The sequence below is a fragment of the Pongo pygmaeus genome, chromosome 2 (assembly GCF_028885625.2).
Source record: "Pongo pygmaeus isolate AG05252 chromosome 2, NHGRI_mPonPyg2-v2.0_pri, whole genome shotgun sequence".
Lineage (NCBI taxonomy): Eukaryota > Metazoa > Chordata > Mammalia > Primates > Hominidae > Pongo > Pongo pygmaeus.
Window position 1 is genome coordinate 89,319,146 of NC_085930.1, and position 23,285 is coordinate 89,342,430.

General features: G+C 41.2%; 1 protein-coding gene and 1 pseudogene across 5 annotated transcripts in view; one reads left to right on the forward strand and one right to left on the reverse strand.

Moving 5' to 3' along the window:
- The window catches only part of PRICKLE2 (prickle planar cell polarity protein 2), a 347,003-nt gene that overhangs the window by 267,889 nt on the left and 55,829 nt on the right, over positions 1–23,285 (forward strand). For all 5 annotated transcript variants that reach the window (XM_063661879.1, XM_063661880.1, XM_054482676.2 and 2 more), the window contains 3 exons: positions 14,229–14,342; positions 17,250–17,387; positions 19,966–20,169. In XM_063661879.1, coding sequence (XP_063517949.1) covers positions 14,229–14,342; positions 17,250–17,387; positions 19,966–20,169 — 456 coding nt within the window. The remainder of the gene's footprint in view (positions 1–14,228; positions 14,343–17,249; positions 17,388–19,965; positions 20,170–23,285) is intronic.
- LOC129033727 (thioredoxin-dependent peroxide reductase, mitochondrial-like) lies at positions 2,230–2,973 on the reverse strand (annotated as a pseudogene).

A 23,285-nucleotide genomic window follows, 5' to 3' on the forward strand; every position in this document is an offset into this window, starting at 1 on the left:
TGAGGCAAGTGGATCACCTGAGGTCAGGAGTTCGAGACCAGCCTGGCCAACATGGTGAGACCCTGTCTCTACTAAAAATACAAAAAACTAGTCGAGTATGGTGGTGAGTGCCTGTAATCCCAGCTACTCGGGAGGCTGAGGCAGGAGAATCACTTGAACCTGGGAGACAGAGGTTGCAGTGAGCCGAGATCACGCCATTGCATTCCAGCGTGGGCAATAAGAGTGAAACTCCGTCTCAAAAAAAAAAAAAAAAAAAGGTTAAAATGGCAAATCTTGTGATATATATATACCATAATAAAAAATTTTAATTAAAAAACACTGCAGTACAAAACTAGTGATATTTTGGTGGTGTTTGAGATTTGTGGCATACTCTAGCTCATCCAAACCAAACCATCTTTCCTGTCTGTTTCTCTAAAGTGGCATAATATAGGCCCTTTAGGGTTTTATGGCTATATGCAAACTATAACCCGCAGGCCAAGGTATTACCCTCACTGATCTTTTGGTGTTTTGGAACAGGAAAGACCGAATTCTCACAATTGTTTTTATGATCCATTTGAAACTTAGCGGGCAAGGCAAGTTACTCAGGCTGAAAGTAGCCATGGTAGTCAGAAATATATCCTTTGTAATGTATAAGTGAGTTTCTTCATTTTCATATTTTCTGGTCATTTCTCAATCATGTATTTAATGTGCAGAAATGAAACTGCCTTAAATGAACTGACTTGAAACAAAGGTTACCTGTATTCTAAAATGTGTTTCCAACAATGTCCTGTGATCAGCAAGCTCCAGTCTCTTATAAAAAGAATTCTTTCTTTGGATTATAGCATGTGTCATTATGAATCACTTTGGACACTTGAAAACTTGAATTGGTCCTAGAATTCCTTCTGTCTTTGCTTTCTAAACTTTATTCAGACTGGCTTTGCATAACCCTGTGAAACTAATAATAATAGAGGGGGGTAATGGACTAATTATGTTATATGTGAAGTGCAGAATCAAAAACAAGATTTAAAATGCACAGAAAAGATACCATGTAGGACACTCCTAAGGACTCCACATAAGAAACAGATAACTCAAAATTCAGATATTCTTTGGAGACAGATTGCTAGGTGTCACCCAGTTTTAGCATCTCCTCCTTTCCTACTAACGGAACCTGATTGTATTCTGGGCAGCAGTATGCCCTACTAAGGACCCTGTTTCCTAGCTTCCCTTGCAGCTAGTCCTATTCAAGGAATTATAAATAGGAGGTTAGTACTTCTAGTAAAACTCTTTAAATGTTGTTGATCCATCTGCCTCTTACCCTTACCCACCTTCTTACCTGGAACATGAATGTGATGGTTGAGACTCCAGTAGCCATTTTGCAATTTTGAGCATAGATGTCACTAACACATGGATGGTGGGTACAGAAAGACAGGAAGAGCCTAGATGCTTCATGGTTTTTATAAAATGCCAAACCAGTCCTAGGCCACTATTCTTAGGTCATGATTACTAGCAGCCCAAAGCAATTCTAATTTCTAGTTTTGTTGTTATTTTTAATAATAATAAAACTAATCTGACAATTATGTACAGCCTCATAGTTCACAGTGTATTTTCATTCTTTTGTCACTTTATTTTGAAATATGTTTATTTTTATTATATTTTATATTGAACACTAGCAAAGAAAATAATTGTAATAATTTCAAAATGCAATACCTGGATTCAATAAATATCCTGTATAATCAATTACACCGGTCAATATCTAGAAACGTATGTAGATGTCATGAACAAAATGACCAAACTATAAATCTAAGGGAACTTAAAGCTGCGATCTTTGTTAATTTAAAAAAATTCAGTTTCATATGAAGAAATTCAGGAAGAAAATTTCGGGACCCTTGATCAGAAGCTTGTAATGCTTGTTGTACTACTTTGGTGTAGACAAATATTCAAATAAGGCCAAGAAAGAAGAGTGTTTCCATTGAAGACATGATCTAAGAAATAGGTGAACTAGTGTTCTGTAGAAACTAACTAGCTAGTCATCAAGATATTTCCACTAAAGACTCCTTATACTAGCAACTAACCATGTTTAAAAAACCTTAGCCAGTATTACAAAAACAAAACATTTAGAGTAGTGTTTATGAATACAAGCATAATAGGTTCTTTGCCTTCTACAAAAATAATCATCTTTGAAATGCTAAAAGCAGGTTCTAACTGGGGTTCCTCTCTGTGGTGAGAAGGTGCAGATACACATGGGGTGATCTACTGATTTACCTTCTCAAAGTATTCTTTGGAAACAGTTTGATTTGACTTAATTTTAGGAGACTCTAGTGTCCTAAAGGCAGACTTCTCCATGGGTTTTTTACAAACTGGAATGCCTTTACCAAGAAGAGGGTGTCTTCCACGCTTTAGCCCACTGGGAGGTCACTGACACTCAAATGGTTGATAAATTCATGGGGTCAATTATGAAGACTCTTCTTAGTGCAAACCAGGACCTTCTAACAGCACACCATAGTCTCGGGAAATGTGTTTAGTTAAATCTGACAAAAGTGTGATGTTCATGTGGCCCAAACCACCATTCTTTCTTGGTATATTTATCCAAGCAAGATGGCTAAAGTGGGAATCCACTAAGACTGCAACAACTTCACAGTTCACATTGTAAAATTCATTCTTTATCACTAAAAGCAAGAAATTGTTGTGGACACACAAAAGTGAAATCCAAAGGATAGAAGAAAAGCACCAAACATTTCCCCTTATTATCATCAAGGCTTAGATCTTTAAACTCTCCATTGACAAAGGCTGTACCTTTAAAATAGAGCGACAGCAAGTGCATGGTATGAGGAAACTTGTGCCAAAGGCGAATTCTGCTCGACCAGAATCAGACCACAATATGTTTGTCAAGCATGTTTTCTCCAGAAGCCACAGGCCTAAGGACTGCAGAGACAGGATGGTGTGCACATGTCAGGCAACCGAAGCCTGAAACAACCTTCCCACAGTGGCCACCATCTTCAGTGCATGCAGGAGCCACCTTTTCATCACTTTAAATCCTCACAGTAACTCTATGAGATGAATACAATTATTCTAGTCCTAGAGATAAGGACACTGAAGCCCAGAGAAGGTAGTTAACTTGGCCAAATTTTGCACATTTAGAATTTGTCATGGTTAGGACTCAAACATTCAACATCAGTTTCTTTGTCCTATACTGTAGGTAAATATTAAGTTAGTTGATACTGGAGTAGCTATTCCCAAAGCGGAGAATCTTTTTTTTCTCTATTAAGTAAGAATCACTGGCCTACTAGAACACAGTTTGATAACAACGTGCTAGCATAAAAAAGGAGTTTTATTAAGGTTTGGGCGGGGGTTTTGTTGTTGTTTTTCTTCTTCATGGGGAACTACACTATGTTTGACTCACATCTTCTTTACTTTGAGAAAACAAAACACCTGCCAATACATAAATAATTGTGAGTGTTCATCAGTTCTTATTATTCCTGGGAGTTTAGAAAGAAAACAGGAAGGGAGAAAAGAAAAGGGTAGTTTAGAGAAAGGGCAAAATTCTGGGGATTTGGTAAAGACTGAGAGACAGAAGAGCTGTGACTACTCTGAAGTATGTGTCAGCTGAGATAGACAACTTGGCTTAATGTGTGATTTGTTGGGACTGTTGAAGACAGAGTTCGGCAACAGATAAGTTGTCATCATACTCTTTGAAGTGCTCTTTAGCTGTTTAAACTCCTTTACAGCTCTTCTACTGCTCTTTTTACTTTTTAAAAGAGAATTTGCCAAGGATACCGGCCATTTAAGCTTCTGACGGTGATATGCTAGAGCCGGCCTCATACTGCCTTGCAAGAGCCAATTGGTCAGTTTTCAGGAATTTTGTAAATCAGTTGTTAAATACAGCCATTATGAAAATTTAATTATATAAACTTATAATTAAATAAATTATATTTTTTAAAGATGATAAATACTTGAAATTCATCACTTTCTAATTAATTTATCCTATTCCACTGTTATCTATGTTCTTGAGACTGTTTTGCCTATTATATCTGTATAGTGGGAGTGCTGTGTGATGGTATGCTATGTATAGCTCTTCCCAATTCCACATCCAATGACATCACATTGGTAGCTTGAATGTGGGATTCACAGTGGGATCACATACCCTATGGAAATTGGCAAATGCTACAAATCAGTACCTAACTTATTTTTTATTGAATCTTTGTAGTGTTTTTGTCTACCTCTTATGGCTTTTGCATTATTTTAACTTTGTATTGTAGTCATTTGTCTACTTGTCTTGTACCCTCTGCCAAATATAACCTCTTTCCACCTAGGGGTGGTTTCTCATTCATGTGTGTGTTCTTTCCCCACAAGCACTCAACGGTTCCTTATGCTTGTGTATCACAGATAACATAACAGAATAGCACAGACTGGGTGGCTTAAACAACAGAAATTTATTTTCTCACAGTTCTGGAGTCCAAAAGCTCAAGATCAAGGTGTCAGCAGGGTTGATTTCTGGTGAGGCTTTTCTTCCTGGCTTGCAGATGGCCTTTTCTCTGTGCACGCTCCTGGTTATCTCTTCCTTTTCTTACAAGGACACCAGTCTTATTGAATAGGGCCCCAGCCTTATGACCTCATTTAACCTTAATCACCTCCTTAAAGGCCCTATCTATAAATATAGTCACACATAGGGGTTAGAGATTTGATATGTGAATCACAGGGGGTACACAATTCTGTTTATAACATAGACATTTATGAATTATGCATTAGACTACTTCAAAGCCAAGAAATATAGAGCCTTCAGCCTGTGCCTCTCTCTTCGTTAGTTACACGATAGCATTTGAGCCTCTTATTAATGCTTCAAGGTAGATATTATTGTCCCCATTTTACAGATGGAGATATTAACTTTCTACAAGAGATAAAATAACTTGCCCAACTACATGCAGATGGTAAGTGTTACATCCGTTATTGGAACCCAAACAATCTGACTCCAGAATCCAAACAGGTAATTACCTCTATAAGAAACTGCCATCCTGCTTTTTTCATACTTATGTATGTGTGTATTTTATCTAAAGGCAGTATTGAAACTGTTGTCAAATGAAGTTAGCAACTGTTGGGGAATTTTTAATAGGGCATATATGCAAATGTGTAGACAATCTGCAAAGGGTGTTTTGACAAAATTGGGGTGAGGGAGTCTATTTAAGTGTAGCTTAAGTAGAAAATGTTCAAACCCCAAGTTCTTCCATTTCTGCAACTTTTTCTTTAACACAAGATAAAATAAATGTCAGATAATGCTCCAAACTAAATGGAATGTATTTTCTAACAAAACATTGAAGTTTAATATTCTAAATAAAATAATAAACAGGGTTGGAAAGAGTGGGCATGTGAGAACGAACAGGCATAGGAGCAAAGCAACTCATGTGATTTTGAATTATGGTACCGGCTTAGGGCATAACATAATTATTTTCCTTAATTTGTTCAAACAAAGTTAACTCAACTTGAAAGAAATTCTCTGGCTTCAAATACAAATGGGTGTCGCTTTTGTCACTTCCTCTGAAATAAACAGTATATTGACAGTTATTCCATGCATCCTTTACTTAGCATCTCCTCCACCCACCCCACAGCACTAATCTTTGGTGAAAAAGCAAATGCTTTGATGGAATGAAAGAGAAGCTTAATGAGTTTTACTCTGGTTCCTCTTGAAATCTCACTTGTTTATTCTCTTGCTGTATGTGTCTGTCTAGATCCTCTAATAACCCAGACAGCTAGAAATGTAAGGTTTGAATATAGCCTGCATCCATTCAACAAACACTTATTGAGTATCTGGTACATGCCAGACCCTCTTCTAGGAGTATACAGCAAACACAGTCCTAAGTACTCACATTCTAGAGGGAAGAGAAAGTCAACAAACAAATAGATCATTTGTCAACAACTGGTAAGTTCTTTGACAAAAAGCAGATGAAGAGTTTATCAGTTTCAGCACTGTTGGCATTTTGATGGGGATCTTTTGCTGTTGGGGCTGACCCATGTATTGTAGGAAGTTCGGCAGCGTCCCTGGCCTCTACCCGCTATATATGCCAAAGCGGCTCCATCCCCAAGTTGCAATAACAAAAAATATCTGTAGACATTGTCAAATATCTCTCGGGGGTATTATTGCCCCCATTTGAGAAGTACTGGGTTGGAAGATAAGGGATAGAGGTGCTAATTTATTAGGATAGTCAAGGAAGGCAGCTAAGGTGGCCATTGAGCAAAGACTGGAAGAAAGGAGGATGACACCATGTAAATATCTGGGGGAATAACCTTTCAGGCCGAGGGAATGGCTGGTGTAAAGGCCATGAGGTGAAAGAAACAGCAAGGAGGTCATTGTGAGCAAAAGACCTGAACAAAAGGAACATGGTAAGAGACAGAGTCAACCAGGTTGTAAGGCGGTGGGGTCATGATGCTATAGTGAAGACTTTGGCTTTGCATTATAGAGGCATGGGAGATAATCCAGGGTTGTTGTTCTGGGGGGTTTTGAGGTTTTTCCTTTGTTTGTTTGTTTTTGGTTTTTTTTGAGATAGAATCTCGCTCTGTCACCCAGGCTGGAGGGCAGTGGCGCATTCGCTGCTTACTGCAGCCTCAACCTCCCAGGCTCAAGTGATCCTCCCAGCTCAGCCTCCAGAGTAGCTGGGACCACAGGTGTGCACCACCACAGCCAGGCTGTTTTTTTTTTGTTTTTTTTTTTTTAAGTGTTTCTAGAGGCATGGTCTACCTTTGTTTCCCAGGCCAGTCTCGAACTCCTGGGCTCAAGCAATCATCCTGCTTTAGCCTCCCAAAGTGCTGGGATGATTGCAGGTATGAGCTACTGCACCCAGACCAACCAGGGTTTTGAGCAGAGCAGTGACACACCCTGGTTTATATTCCAATGGAGTTGTTATTGCTGCTGAATAGAGAGTCGACTGCAGAGGCACAAAGGTGAAAGCCGGGTCCAGAAGCAGCCACAGCAATAGCTCAGGCGAGCACTTAGTCATAGCTAGACTGGTCCTGCAGGGGTGGTGGCAAATGACTGGATTCTGGATATGTTTTGAACCGACATCCAACAAGAATCACTGTTGAATTAGACATGAAGTGTGAACAAAAGAAAGGAGTCTTTGAAAGATTCTTCTTTGAAAATAATGCAAATGAGCTTTTATTTCTGATTTTGATCCTAATCCTAGGGGAGTTCAACATGATGGAGACATTGTTTAGGCATTAGGCATTAGACTGTTGTTTCCTAAATTGCTTCCTGAGTAAACCAATTAAAATTATAATGTGGGTCTCCAGGAGAAAAGGGAAGGAGCCAAACTTGGTACAATTTCACCTCTTAAATGCCACTTAACGGCACTTTTTTCCTATTGCTTGGGTAATGAAATTCTGGCAAATAGGGGCAAAATGAACACAGAGGCCCTCATGAGCAGCCTATCCCTATTTGCTCACAGCTGTAATGCTACCTGATGATCCTCCAGGTCCCCATTTGGGAACCACTGTGTACTATTTTAAAGACCACCACGTGCAGCAAATTCAGGCAGCATCTTTCCCTTCTCTGTACAACCTGCCTTCTGAGATGCTCAGGTGCATTTTAGATATTACCTCCCCGAATTGAGGTAGATTAAACAAGGTTCCAAGCTTCTCAAACTGCAGGTGAGGGGGAATGTGAAATAAAGGATCAGTGTTCGAATTAGTCCCTGGGTTAAGTTGGATTTTATAAAACCTTCCAAATGTATCAGCTCATGTCTGAGATTACACTTCAGGAGGGTTGGCCTTTACCTTGTGGTTGTGTTTGCCCTTTCCTTAAACTAGTGTTTCTCCTGGCGTGGTCTGAGGTGTTAAGAGTGCATAGTTCTGGCCTCCTTTTCAGACTCAGAGGGATGAAAATGGCAATCATCTTTAATAAAGGCCTCAGATGATTCTAAAGTATGCTACTGTTTGAAAACCACTGCTGTATCATTTAGGAATTGCATTCACTTCCTAGCAACAGAGACTGTAAATAAAGAAATAGTTTATTTTTCTCACTCAGAAGTTCAGAGAAAGGCAATCCAGGGTTGGTCTGGTGGCTCCATGGTATAAAAATTTTAAAAATTTTTTGAAGTCCAGGCTCATAACTTTCTGTCCTACTATCCTCAGATTACAGCTTCCATTCCCATTTGTAAGGTTACTTCATGACACAAGATGGCTGCTGGAGCTCTAAGCCATTGTGTTTACATTCCAGACAGGAAGCAGAAAGAAGGGGGAATGGGCAAAAAAAGGTCTTGGCTAACAACTGTCTAGCCTCCTTTAAAAGAGCCTCCCAGAAGTCACACCCTTCCATGTCATTGGCCAGAATATGTAAGGCCACATGTAGCTACTAAGGAGCTGCAGAAATATTATTCTTAGCTGAGTATGTTGATGCTCTCAGTAAAATGAGGGTATTGTTAAGGAAGAAAAAAAATGGATATGGCTGGGAAAACTCTGCCACAACTCTCTTACCATCATGCCATGGTGTTGTGGAAAGACTGTGTAATTTGGAGATTTTTCACTTACTGTCTGTTCATTTTGGCTTTATTTGGGAGCTGTGTGTTGGTTATGTTCTGGAGAATACCAAAGGAAAATGTGTTCATCATTTCTGTGGTCAGCCATGCAGACCTATTGGGAATCTACTGTATCTGGGTATGATTTGGTTTTTTCTTCCTTCTTTCCCATCCATCTGCCAGTCTCTTCAGTCTCTTTTTTCTTGATAAAGGAGAACAGAAGGAGACGATGGGGAAGTCAAGCTCAAAGGTGGCTCTCTCACTTTGTAACTATGTGATATTCAATCTGATGAGTATGAAATACCCACCTCCAGAGTGTGCAGAAGGTTTATGAAATACTGTATATAAAAACGCTTCAAGCCTTAGGGTCACTCAGTAAGTCAATAGTTCGATGACCGCTTCCTTCATTCAGATCAGGCTTGTCCAACCCGTGGTCCACAGGCCGCATGCAGCCCAGGATGGCTTTGAATGCGGCCCAACAGAAATTCATAAACTTTCTTAAAACATTATGAGTTTTTTTTGCAATTTTTTAAAGCTCATCGGCTGTCATTAGTGTTAGTGTATTTTGTGTGTGGCTCAAGACAATTCTTCTTCTTCCAGTGTGGCCCAGGGAAGCCAAAATATTGGGCCCCCTCCCCATCTAGATGGTGAAGAACAATTGATTCTGAAATCAGCCAAGAAAGTCTAACTTCTCCTTTGTGGGTTCCTGCTCTAAGAAAATAAGGATGCTTTGATAAGGAAAATGTTGCCATCCAAAAATGTGAGCACTTTGCCCTTAGGATTTCTTGTTCTTGCCAGAGCTGGTGGAATCCCCTGCTGAATCATATATCTAGGTGTGGAAGGAGACACCTGAAAAATTGGGTGAGGTCCAACAAGTTCTCTTCCCTTTTCTGGGCTTCCTAGGTCTCTTGAAGAAAAGGGGAATCCTACCATTTGCCTGGCAACTGCATAATGTTGGTTGTTGAGAGAAAACAATAGAAAGCTCTAAAACTCACAAAGTGTGTTCCCTGGACTAACAGCAGGACCTGAAGAGGAGTCAGAAATGCAAATGTCCCCATCCCAGGCCTACTAAATTAGAAATCTGTGTTTTAACAGGCCTTCCAGGTGATTCTGATGCAAGCTATAGTTTGAGAACCAGTGCTCTAAATAAAGTGCTTTGCACACTTCTTTATAAAAAAAAAAATCAGCTTAGTTTTAGTACACTTTTCTCCCAAATGCAGAGTCATTGCTTCTCCAGGCTCCATCTTTCTGCCCAGGCAGAAATGCTGTCAAACGTGCAGTTCCTTCCAACAAGCCTCATCTTTCCAGCTGGGCGAGGCTTTGCTTTGTAGACTTCATTTGCGCACTGACTAAAGCGCTTGCGATCTGTCTGACACACACTGAAGTTGCTGCCAAACCTTTCCTGTTGCAGAGTTACACCTTAAATAAAGGCCTTCAGCTATTTCATTTTCATAAGCCAGTTTATTGTGTTCAAAATGCTTTTGTTTAGGTGAAAGTTACCTAGTATGATTTCACCCGGGGTGGAATCACAGGGCACCTTTATCTGGGGATGTCTAAATGGAGCGAAGTCTTTAGCACATTGAACAGACATGCTTTTGAATAAATATGCTCAATACACACAGAATGAAAAATACAGTTATCAGCATAATGGGTAATAGCTTGGTAATGATCATCATTGACAAAATTCTATTGGATTTGCTTATTTACTCCAAAAAATGAACAAGTGAAACATGTTTGGACTAAAATGAACAATCTGCAGGATTTTCAGGGATTGTGCCAAATTTAATTTGTGTAGTGCCAGAAAGTATACTCAGTATTTTCCCATTACCCTTGGTTCACTTGATGTTTGTTTTGGGCCATACAGTAGTTTCATTGTGGAGAATGCCAGAGGAAAATGCAGGCAGCATTCCTGTATCCAGCCAAAGAATTCAGGAGAGCTGTTTCTTCCTCCCTCCCATCCATCTGTTAATCCCCTTTGCCCAGTGAAAAATTTGGAAAGTCCAGCATCTAAACACCAGGAGGCGACACAAAGCTAACATTAGAGGGATGCGTTTTTCTCCTGGACTTCAATGGACTTTGAAGAGGATTGGAAGTCCTGAAAGGACTAACTCATTCTCCTTCCTCAGAGCAAGCCACATCACCTACCATGTGATATGGGAGTGATTTGGTAGGTTGTTAATTAATATTAACTTATTTATTTTAGAAATGGGCCATCTTGCTACCTAGGTAAGTTCTTAAGTCATCCATCAAAGTATTAGTTGCCTTGTGAGAAGATATTCTAGCATATTCTATATTTGAGGAATTACTGGAATAATTTTGAGTGGTTATCAGTAGGCTTGAATTATAAAAGATGTCCAGGAAAGATAGAGCTGTGTTCCCAAAGAGTAGTCACTGCCTCTGTTGACTTCAGAATTCAGTCTTTAGGATGGATCTCAGCACACTGGGGGACTTATTTACTCCTAAGTTTCTCCAGAGTCCTCCATCACTGCTGGCTACACCTTCACTCAGTCATGTCATGTTGGGATTCATTTATTCTCCAATTTTCAAAGTATTGAATGTCTTTAATCTCATTTCTGGGTGTGGATACTGCCCAAGACAGGGTAATCAGGGTCCTTCTCTGGGGAATTTGGAATTGAGAAAAGCGAGTCACTCTAGGACAGACTCTTGAACTGATGCTGTGCAAACTCAAGTGCTATGGGAAAGCTTAACCTTTGAGAAGGTGAGAAGCAGATCTGCAGGAAGAGAAGAGAGCAGAGGTAAGAGGACACTGGGCTCAGAGAGAACAGAAACTTGGTACAATCACCTTCCAGTGGCATATTCTGTTTCCTCATGAGACCCTTTTATATACATGGCTAAGTTTCTAAAAACAAAAACAAAACAAAACACACGCACACACACACCCCCCTTTATAACAGTTTGCCGTTTTTCCCCTGAAGTCAAACTAGCTTTAATACCATTGTGTTCCTTGCAACCTATTTTTCTTGCTTTGACTAATATAAGTGGCTTCAGGGTTTGGTCTCACTCTACAAGCCAGCAGTGTTGCTGCCCATTCAAAAGTGGGCCTGATGGGTGGCTCACACCCGTAACCCCAGCACTTTGGAAGGCCACAGCAGGAGAATAGCTTGAGCCCAGGAGTTCAAGACCAACTTGGTCAACATAGCAAGACCCTGTCTCTCCAAAATATTTTAAAAATTAGCCAGGCATGGTGGCATGCGCTGGTAGTTCCTGCTACTCTGAGGTGGGAAGAGTGCTTAAGCCCAGGAGGTCAAGGCTACAGTGAGCCATGATCACACCACTGCACTCCAGCCTGGGTGGCAGAGCAAGACCTAGTCCAGGAAGCATCTGGATTGTTCTGTTTAGAGTAGGCCAGGCTTGATAGTATAACTGTTGTCATGTATTCATGTTATTTATTTTTATTAAGAGCCACATGCTTGTGCCTACACTCTCATTTAATCATCACAGTCTTATGATGAGTATTTTGAACAGCCACATAACTTGCTCAGGAACCCAGAGATGGGAAACAACAGAGCCTTGACTCGAGGTCCAGATCTACTGGCCATGCCCTAGAGGGTGCAGGGAAGATTCCAACTTGGGCCAGCCTTAGACAGCATCAGAAAGGGCTTGGTTCAAAGTACCAGTTCAGAAGGGCTCTCAGGCCTGACTGTGCTCTAGGCAATGGGCAGGGGGTATGTGAGTAATTAGAGGTGATTAAGAGGAGGGTTGATGGAACCGCAACTAGACTCTGCATTTTCAAGCATCCATAGTAATTCATCTCATATTAGCAATTGTCCCTAATGTTCCATAACGACAATGGAAGTTGTGAGAATGACAAAGTAATGATGGAACAAGGCCTTTCTACAAGCAATCTTCTGACTTGGGAGTCAAAGCCCATTCCCCAAGACATGAGACTGGGCCTGCTTTTTTATACCTGGCCTTTGCCTGATGAGGCATATGGCACAGAGACTCTTCTGAGGATGGAATGCTGTGCAAGTCTCTAATAGGCAAGTTGCCAGCTTCTAATCCCAAACTAACTAGTGATCTGGGCTTTTACTTCTTCTCAGAGTACTGGTCAACAGTGGGCTGTCTTCAGAACCTGGCACCATTCATTCCTGCCCCTGGGCATAGTTCTCTGCCAACTGCCTATAGGGAGGGGCTTATACAGACCCTGCCTTTGGAAATCTAGCTAGTCTAGGACAAGAATTCTTTTTATAGTTGCCTCTGGGATTTGATTAAAAGGATGATAGGCACATGATGGTTAATGGTTACCATCATTAGTTATGAAAACAAAGATAGCTTTCACATTTTTTAAGGCCTTGTCATGACAAAGCCTTTTCACCCCCTCTTCTAACATTTATGACTTAGTTTCTGGAGATCAAAGTAGACAGAGCTTTCGCAACTCTTCATCCCAGCATTCCCAAAACATGTGTTCATACCCACGGCTCCCTAAATGCAAAGGAATTAGACCAAGTTTAGATCAAGTTTGTAGAATGTAACAAATTTTATTTTTTTTATTTTTATTATTTTTTTGAGACAGAGTCTCGCTCTGTTGCCCAGGCTGTGGCGTGTTCAAGCAATTCTCCTGCCTTAGCCTCCTGAGTAGCTGGGATTACAGGCATGCGCCACCAGGCCAGGCTAATTTTTGTACTTTTAGTAGAGGCGGGGTTTCACCATGTTGGCCAAGCTGGTCTCAAACTCCCACCCTCAGGTGGTTCTCCCGCCCGCCTCAGCCCCGCAAGGTGCTGGGATTACAGGTGTGAGCCACCATGCCCGGCCAAATATGATGACTTTCAGAGCCCCCAGTCTTCCATCTTCTCCATTTGTTGAATGAATGCCTTGTTTCGCAAGAGGTGGTCATGTTGTTAAATAAGAGATGCTTGAGAGTATTTTCCATGATGTCATCTGGGCTTGTGAGATTATTATTATTTTTTTTTTTTTTGCCTCTCCTATATAATAACATACCTTCTGTATTAGCCAGTTTTTTCTTTCTCTAGTTTTGCATGTGGCTGAATGGTGGAATGTCTGTTTTCTTTTCTCAGGCAAAATTAGCTGCTTGGTGCTTTCCCCAGTTGTTGTTAGGGTTGAATGAGCCTCATAAAGTACAAGAATATGTCCTAACAGTCGTAAACAGGAATGTTCTGGGATGTGCAAAAATCCTCATGTTAGTGACAATTTTTAATTACATGCTCTGCATCCCAGATTTAGTGAGTCTATTTCTGATGGATGTCAGCTGCTGCCTGCGTTACAAAAGTCTCGAAACCTGGAGGGCTTTAAATGTAGGTGGAGGCTGAGGTACCTAGGGGTTTGCCGAGTGCCAAAGACTGGCTTTAACTCCATTGCCGAGGCAGGTGCTGACATATCCCTTTGGCTGGGGAGGCACGTCACATGCTGGAGACTAACAGAGAAAATGGTAAAGCCAGCTCTCAGGGGAGTCTGCCGAGAAAGCCCTACCCTCTGGTTCACCAGCATGTCTGCTGAATTCTCTGTTTCTGGGAAAATTTACTGGCTTTATTTTTCCCTCACAGAGAGAGGGAAAAATCCCGGATATGGATGATTTGCCTGACTCTTGCTTTAAGGATGAATTTCTCTGCTTATACCATAGGGAACTCATCTGCTGTTGACTTTCATAAAGGGTCAGGACAGCAGCAGAAGTCAGTTACATCCTGCTGGGGGAATCATCTTCCCAGTAAGTGGGAATAGGCACATGGTTTGAGTAATGGGCAAGTCATCTATATGCTTTCTGTCCTTCAGGTACACCAGTACTATAGCTGTCTCCCAGAAGAGAAAGTCCCTTATGTCAACAGTCCTGGAGAGAAACTGCGAATCAAGCAGCTACTACACCAGCTGCCGCCACATGACAATGAGGTAAGGGGCTAGAGGGGGCTTATGCAGAATTTTCTTAGTACCTTCTATGAATTGTTACCCTTTTCATAATCTGCCACCAATGAGGTAGCCAAAGAAGAACTCTGGCAATTTATTTTAGGTTTTAGCTTCCTTAATTAGAGCCAAAATAAACTGGCCAACAATTTACTTCTAGAGAGTATTACTAAAAAAGCAGAATCTCATTATAAACTGGATTGGCCTCTATGCCTGGCACTACTAGCTATTTGGGGGTAACCAGGGAGCACTAAAATTCAAAAGCTATGATTCCAAGTTTTCTTACTTGAAGAATATGCCACGTGGGTTGCCTGTGTATTTTGGAGAGATGATTGAGATCCCCTGGACCACTTCAAGCCCTGCAAAAGCTTTGTGACTCTGCTGAATTTTCAGCATCATTTCATATTAAATGAGTGTGCAAGTTTTCCACACTACACTGCAGGAGAATTAAATGTCCAGATTTGTAGCTTTAAACATCTGTGTTTTTGTCATGGTGAAGTCTGACTTGCCGAGGTTGTTCTTTGTACTCTTGAAAGTGTGGACTAGCAAACTGTCCTTTTTTCTGAACCCAGAAACATGGCACTGTAAGTGGGCATCTCTTATCCTTGAAATCTGATTGCTCATAAAGAGAAACTTGTAAACATGGTTTTAAAAGATCATTTTGCTGGAAGAGAAATCAGTTTACATGCTAGAAATTCATTTTTAGGTATCTGGTTTTTAAAAATAGTAATCCTATGGAACTGAACTGTCTACTTGCCTCTGACTGCATTTAAAACAAAAATGTAATTTTAAATTGCTAGGAGAAATAACCCCTTTAGAGAGGTGGACACAGGCTTTCTACCAACTCTCCCACCCACGAGCTGGATCCCAGCAGCTCCATCCCAGGGGAAATGAGTGCTTTTCAGTCTTATTTTCCCACATTAGAATGAAAGGGGATCATTTGAGAGCCTCAAAAATAAATTTGAGTAAGCAGGACAAAAACTTTAAAACTGAAGCAGTTCCCTAGAAAGAGAGCTATGATCCTCTTTACTGCTGCTTATTTCAGACATTATAAAGCAAATATAAATAATGCTTTCTCCTTTAAAGATGAGAGCAAGCATTGTAACCTGATGCCTGTTTAACTAATTTGGAAGTGAAAATGCGGGTTTTTACAAGCAGGAAGGGTGTGCCTTCCTTTGAAAGCATGTCCCCAAAATGTCAGTGGTGTAACCATATATTCTGGGCTGTTCAGGTCACTGCAGTTCTCTCTGGGACATTTACATGAAGACTTTTTTTTTTTTTAAACTCTTTTTATTTGACAGAGGGAAGGGATTGGCTCTTCTCTGATTTTAGTGGTTTGTTGTGTTTATGGTTAACTGTGCTTTTATGAAAAGAAACACCATTCAGATTACAATGTCCCGTTGGTAGGAATTGTGTGTGTGTGACCCAGTGGGCAGATTTAGCCTATTTGAAATGGCTCTTTTGAAGACAAAGGGTGATTGTGATTCTAAAGTAAATATTTGACCATTTTCTTTTTTGCATAGATAAGACAATTTTGATATCCACAGCTGTCCTGGTTTTCAAATTAGGATGTGACAGTCCTAGTTCAAAGGTTTCCCTCTAACCATCTGTGTAACAAATCATCCAAGCAATTCACTTAACCTTTCTGGTGTCCAGATTGCTCCAAATTATGACAGGAGACGGAATTGGGACCGTGTTTCCCAAAGTGTGGTATATACATGACTCTGAGTGTTATGTGGACATGACAGTAAATAAAACGAAACCACATATTGAGAGAGTTACTGTCTTTTAAATTGTATTGTATTCCTTGTGATAGAGTAGTTGAATAATCAAGGAGGAAATTTCTATTTAGTGCTAGCAGGTGTCTCATATCTCTCTAACTCACACTGACCTCCACTTTTAAGTAGGAGCATCAGGGAATCTCTGTTTTAGGATTTCCTGCAAGCAAAGTGACCAGCTAGAATCTAACAACATGGTTCTGTTCCCAGTCTATTTAGGTTTCTTCTGTTTTTTTTGTTTGTTTTTGTTTTTGTTTTTACAGGTGATATTGGTTTTCCATCTGTAGTCATAATATACTTTCTTTTGAAATAAATGCATCCAAGTTTCCAAAAAACTAAGTCAGTATTAAAAACAGCATTAAGTAAATAACAGTACAAGAATATAGCACAATTCCCAAGGTGTGCATAAGTAAGGGGAGATACTGGATTCAAATTATCTTTAATGTTCCTCCTTTAATTCTCTGAGTTTCTATGTTTAACAAGAAGGAAAATATCTCTTGGAAGTCGACTCAACTGAAGCCTAACAGGCAGCTTGTTCCCCTCTCTACAAAGATAAACATGCAGAGACTTTTGTGCAGCATCACAGATGCCTGGTCCAACTCCTCAGGCTCACGCCTTTGTTTCCCTATTTTTCCAAAATGAGATGGGAGAACAGAAGCTGTGAGCACATGGACACCTGCTCTGGCTCACTGACTTAGAGTCATTGTTGGTGTCAAGGATCACTTGCATGGGCACATGGAGATGAAAGTATCAGGTGCCTGCAGTTTGGAAGAAGGAGAATTTCTCAGCTCTTTCCTGGCAGCTGAGCCACCCCAGATGATTTGATCTTAACATGGTGAGCAGAGTGAGGCAGTCAGGATAAGGAGCAGTCACAAAACCTTTAGCTTGCCCAAGGCTTGGGATCCAGAATTCAGAGCCTTTGGTAAGCTCTTTTGGCTGTCAGCAATCTTAGTAGAGACTCACCTTAAATCTCTCCAAGGCCATTGTGGTTAAAGTTCAGGCGAGGGCCATAAAACCAAATGAGAGTGTATTTAATGAGAAAACTCAGAGTCATGGGCTTCAGAAATCTTAAGGAGCAAGGGTGACTTCTTTCATGCCATTGTGTGTGTCTATTCAGGTTCGATATTGCAACTCCCTGGATGAGGAAGAGAAGAGGGAGCTGAAGCTTTTCAGCAGCCAGAGGAAACGTGAAAACCTGGGCCGCGGGAATGTCAGGCCTTTCCCAGTCACCATGACAGGTGCTATTTGTGAACAGGTAAGCATGGATTCAGGGGAATGAAGAGGCATTGTTCTGGCATCTTTTCACCCATTCATTCATCCAACAATTGTTTTACTGAGTGCCTACTATGTGCCTGAGATACAGTAGTGAACAAAAGACGGGAAAGTTTCATCTTGCCCTTCTAAGTAGTTGGATTCTAGGGGAGGAAGTCAGACAATATATGTAATCAACAAAATAGAAAAAAATACAGCAAGGAAGGAGACTTGAATGTATTGGAAGTGTGGGGAAGCTGCAGTTTTAAGGAAGGTTGATGGGGAAGACCCCACTTGGAAGATCTGAGCAAAGATGTGCACAGATGTGCAAGAGGGAGTGAGTCTTGCAGATTTTAGGGCAGAGGGAATGCTAAGGCAGAAGGAATGACCAGCTCAGAGGCCCTGAGACAGGAGGGGGTCTGTTATGTTCAAGGAACAGTGAGTTGGCCAATGGGCTGGGGGAGAGGGAGTGAAGGGAGAGAATTCAGATAAAGTCAGAGTTCTGGGTGAGCCATTGGAAGGATTGAGCAGAGCAATGGCATGATGGATTTATATTTTAAAAAGAGACCTTTAGAAAATGGATTTGGCTTGGGCCGTGGGTCAGCCTCCCTCCCAGGATCATCCCAGAACCAGAGCCATTTAAAGGGGAGGTAAATGATCTTCTCCCGAGAATTGAGAGTTCCTTATTGAAGTGCATGAAGCCCTTCCCAGTCATGTTGACAGGAGCTATTTGTGAACAGGTGAGAGTGGGTTCAGGGGAGTGAAGAGCCATTCTCCCTGGGACCTCACTGAGTTCAAGATTCTGGATTTCCTGTCTCCTCTGCTCCTGTTGAGTGCTCAGGGTGTGGTGAAGAAGAGTTTTAGAGACTGCAGAGTGGGAATACACCTTGCCTCACCTCTCAGCTGCCATAGGCTTTCCAGTGCTGATCGTCATTCTTGGTACTTCTCTAAGTCCTACAGCTTTTTGAACATTCCTATCTAACTCCTTAAGCTCTGCATAGACCCGTTGAGAGCTGAAGATATGTTAACTGGATCAAAGAAGAGGAGGTGGGATGCTGCCCAAGGGAAGCAGATGTCATTTGAGGCCGTTTTTTGAGATTTCAGAGGGGTAGAGTGAGAAGGTTCAGTTATATGGGATGGGGGAGCTAATTGACTAGCGATTTGGCAGTGGGATCTTTATTCTTATGAAGTATATCTGGGACCTACCCTTAAGGTACCGATGGTCAGTGGTTGTGATCTGAGATTCACTGTGCTCCATCCAGGCAAGCTGAAATACTTGCTACTCTCAGATCAGTCTCCTGGAACCAGGCAAGCTGAGTTTGCCTAAGGGAGAAGGAAGGTTGGGCATTTTGTGGGCAGGTGCCAAGAATTGTGTAGAATAGTGCCAAGAGTGTGAAGGCAGAAAGAGCTTTCGTAAGTTTGACTCATGTTTCTTCCAGATGACCTTGACCATGTTACTTTTCCTTGGTTTTGTCATCTATAGAATGGATGAATGATGACTCATGTGAGGGTTGTATAGGATTATGTCTGCATGCTTTAGCTCTGCTAACATTATCACGGAAGGTAAGGATAACATGATGCCTTTCTTTTGTCCGGTCACACACGTGGATGAGCTCCCAGAAACTATTTGTGAGGTCTTTACTTCATTTTCTAAGATGCATTTCAATGCATAGCATGGGAAAGATTTGGAGGTAACTTCTCTGCTCTTTAGACATTGTCCCCTGAGCTCAGCCACTCTTGTAGGACCCTAGAACTATACTCAACCTGTGAACCTCATGGCCCATGACATGGTCAGCAAGAGCAACTCCCTAGACCCACTTTCCACACTTTATTCTTCCCTCAGAGTCCCTCAAACCATATTCTTTTTGTCCCAACCCCAACTGTAAGCATAGGTGGCCAGTGATCCTGCCTTGTTTCTTTCAGGATCAAGAGGGAACTTGAGAAAATGAGTGAAAAGGTAGGGAAGGGATAGGAAGAAACCCTTTCCGTAGTTTGGCCTTAGAAGTGGTGCCGTGTCAATCAAGACTATGTAGAAAGATGTTAGAGGAAGCAGACTAAAAGCATACCTGAAAGGCACACAGAGAAGGTAGTTAAAGGTGAGCGTGCTATTATGTGCCCACCCTCCCTCCCATCTAAAAGTATAGGCCCCACCTCCTCCAAGCCCCGTCCTCCCACCCACCTCCCTCCGCAGCCACTCCTCCTGGTGTTAAACCTGGCTGTGTCTCTGCATGGAGTTTAAAGTATCTAAAAGATAATGAGGCTTTCCTCTATGCCAGTTTGCCTCCTGCGTGCAGAGCCCCTGTACGTTATTGTGCTAAAAGAGCTTTTCTTTCTTTCCCATCTTTGTGATTCCTCATTCTCCCAATGACTGTATCTCTACATTATTTGTAAGCCTTAGGAAAGGAGAGTTCAGGGAGGACAAGAAAAACCTGCCCCGCTGCCTATGTAAAGCAGGAAGCATAGTGACTGCTTTGAACATAAGCACTCAGTAGCCAGCTAATGGTGGTTGTCCTTTATCATTTATGCACAGCACTGGGAGATGGGGGCTAGTGTGACTGCTGATGTTTCTGTTTGCCTCACAGTGCGGAGGCCAGATCAATGGTGGAGACATCGCTGTGTTTGCGTCACGTGCTGGCCACGGCGTTTGCTGGCACCCGCCGTGCTTCGTATGCACTGTCTGCAATGAGCTCCTGGTGGACCTGATCTACTTTTACCAAGATGGGAAGATATACTGTGGCAGGCACCATGCTGAGTGCCTGAAGCCGCGCTGTGCTGCCTGCGATGAGGTTAGAGCAAACTCCAGCAGGTTTACCTGCCCATCACCCCTTCGTTGCACCATAGCCAACATACGGTCTTCTGGCTTTCTGCACTGAAGAAAGCCATAGGCAACTTCATTTTCTTGCATTAACCCTTTTGGGAGAGAAGCCCCACCCATCCCTGGTTACTAGAATGTCTGGGGTTGTGGCCTGCTTTACTGAGTGTGGAGGTCTCATAGCTTCCTGTTGGGAAGGCAGTTTCTATATCCATGAAGATCCCCAAGTGACATATAACTGGCCCTAAGTAAGTTCAGAACTCTAAAACCAAAACAAAACAAAATTGCATTGTGCATCTTTAGATATTAACCCTAATCTCATGGAATAATCAGTAATGGAGTGCCACTTATATCTTAAAATTGCTTCATTTTCCAAGATTCAGTGCTGCAAAATGATTAGAAAAGAGAAGAAAATGGGTAGCATTATTTGATTTTTCTACAGTTTATAAAAGTTCTGAGTGAAAATTCAGGAGGCAGATGGATACTTCATTTCGATGTCTCTGCCCCATGCTCTGAGAAGTACCCTATGTAAGAAAGCAGGATAGAACGCAAGACCTCTGCCTGGCCTTCTTCCCCTACTAGAAGCACACCCTACCGTGTAAGCTGACAAAATAGAAAACCTGGTTTAGCTTTATAAGTTGGGAGCAGAAAAAAGAATGTTCTAAATCTAACCACTTTTATGGGAATAATTTGGGTAAAAGTCCTAGACAGAGGTTTCCTCCTGTGCAAAGGAGTTTTTTGCGTCTATCTTTCCCTGTAAATAGCAGTGTGGGAGGTGAGTAACACTCCCCTTTTTCAGCCAGACAGCCTACTGTTACATGGGCATTTCTTTCTTACAAACTACCTACGAGGGACTCACTTTCTAGGAGGAAGCTGATCAGGCTTAACTAATTTGAATTCTAACACTAATGGTGATGTTCTGGAGAGACCTCCTAGAAAGATAGCTGGAAAACTAAATTCAGGTCCAACTATGTGGTTCTAGAACACTTTTTTACCTTCATGCCTCAGTTTCCACATCTGAAAATTGGTGCTCAGAATACAACTTTGTGTTGTCTAATGGCAATTAGAGTATGATTGAAGCACACACTTTGAAATTTGTTTATTGAGATATAATTTGCATAGCATTAAGGACCCTTTTAAAGTAAATAATTCTGTGGATTTTAGTATATTCACAAAGCTGTGCAACCATCACTGCTGATTCCAGACCATTTTCATCAACCAAAGAGAAACTCTGTGTCCATTAGCAGTCAGTCCTCATTTGCCCCTTTCCCTAGCCCCTGACAACTTCTCATCTATTTCTGTCTCTGTGGATTTACATGTTCTGGACATTTCATATAAGTGAAATCATATGTGACCTTTCAAGTCTGGTTTCTTTCATTTAGCATGTTTCCAATGTTAATCCATACTGTAGTATATGTAAGTACTTCATTCCTTTTCATGGCTGAATAATGTTCAGTTATATGTATATATCACACTTTGTCTAGCCATGTATCAATTGATGGACATTTAAGTTGTTTCCGCTTTTTGGCTACTCTAAACAACGCTGCTATGAACATTTATGTACAAGTTTTTGTGTGTACGTATATTTTTAGTTCTCTTGAGTGTATACCCAGGAATGGAATTGCTGGGTCATATGATAATTCTAAGTTTAACTTTTTGAGGGAATGCCAAATTGTCTTCCTAAACAAGTATAACATTTTACATTCCTGCTATCAATGAATGAGGATTCCAATTTGTCCACTTTCTCACTAATACTTGTTATTATCTGTTTTTTTTTTAAATTATAACTATCGTAATGGGTATGAAGTAGTATCACATTGAGGTTTTGATTCACATTTCCCCAGTAATGTTGAGCATCTTTTCATGTGTTTATTAGATATTTGTGTATCTTCTTTTTCAGAGAAATGTCTGAAAAATTTTTTTAACTTAAATTTTTTGACTGCCTTTTCAATTGGGTTATTTTTCTTTTTTCTTTTTTTTTCTTTTTTTTGTTTTAAGACAGAGTCTCACTCTGTCACCCAGGCTGGAGTGCAGTGGCATGATCTTGGCTCACTGCAGCCTCCACCTCCCAGGTTCAAGCGATTTTCCTGACTGAACCTCCTGAGTAGCTGGGATTACAAGCATGCACCACCATGCCTAGCTAATTTTTGTATTTTTAGTGGAGGTGGCATTTCACCATATTGGCGAGGCTGGTCTCAAACTTCTGGCCTCATGTGATCCACCCACCTCAGCCTCTCAAAGCACTGGGATTACAGGTGTGAGCCACTGTACTTGGCCTATTTTTCTCTTTATTATTGAGTTGTAAGAGTGATTTGTATATATTCTGTGTACTAGTCCCTCATCAGATAGATGATTGGCAAATATTTTTCCCGTTCTATAGCTGTATTTTCACTTACTCGATGATGTCCTTTGAAGTATAAAGTTTTTAATTTTGATAAAGTCTACTTTATTTTTTGTTGTTTATGCTTTTAGCATCATATCTAAGAAACCATTGCCTAGTTCAAGGTCATAAAGATTTACACCTGTGTTTTCTTCTAAGAGTTTTATTGTTTTTTTTGCCCCTAGCCCTTTAATCTCATTTGAGTTAATTTTTTTTTTCTTTGAGATGGAGTTTCGCTCTGTCGCCCAGGCTGAAGTGCAGTGGCATGATCTCAGCTCACTGCAAGCTCCGCCTACCAGCTTCACGCCATTCTCCTGCCTCAGCCTCCCGAGTAGCTGGGACTACAGGCGCCCACCACCACACCCGGCTATTTTTTTGTATTTTTAATAGAGACAGGGTTTCACCATGTTAGCCAGGATAGTCTCAATCTCCTGACTTTGTGATCCGCCTACCTCAGCCTCCCAAAGTGCTGGGATTACAGGTGTGAGCCACCATGCCCAGCCTTGAGTTAATTTTTATGTATGATGCAAGGTAGGGGTTTGAATTCATTATTTTACATGAGGCTGTCCTGTTGTCCCAGCTCCGTTTGTTGAGAAGACTATTCTTTTCCCCATGGAATGGTCTTGGCCTCCTTTTCAACCATTAATTGACCATATATGTATGAGTTTAAGCCTGGATACTTATTCATCTATATGCCCAGCCTTATGCCA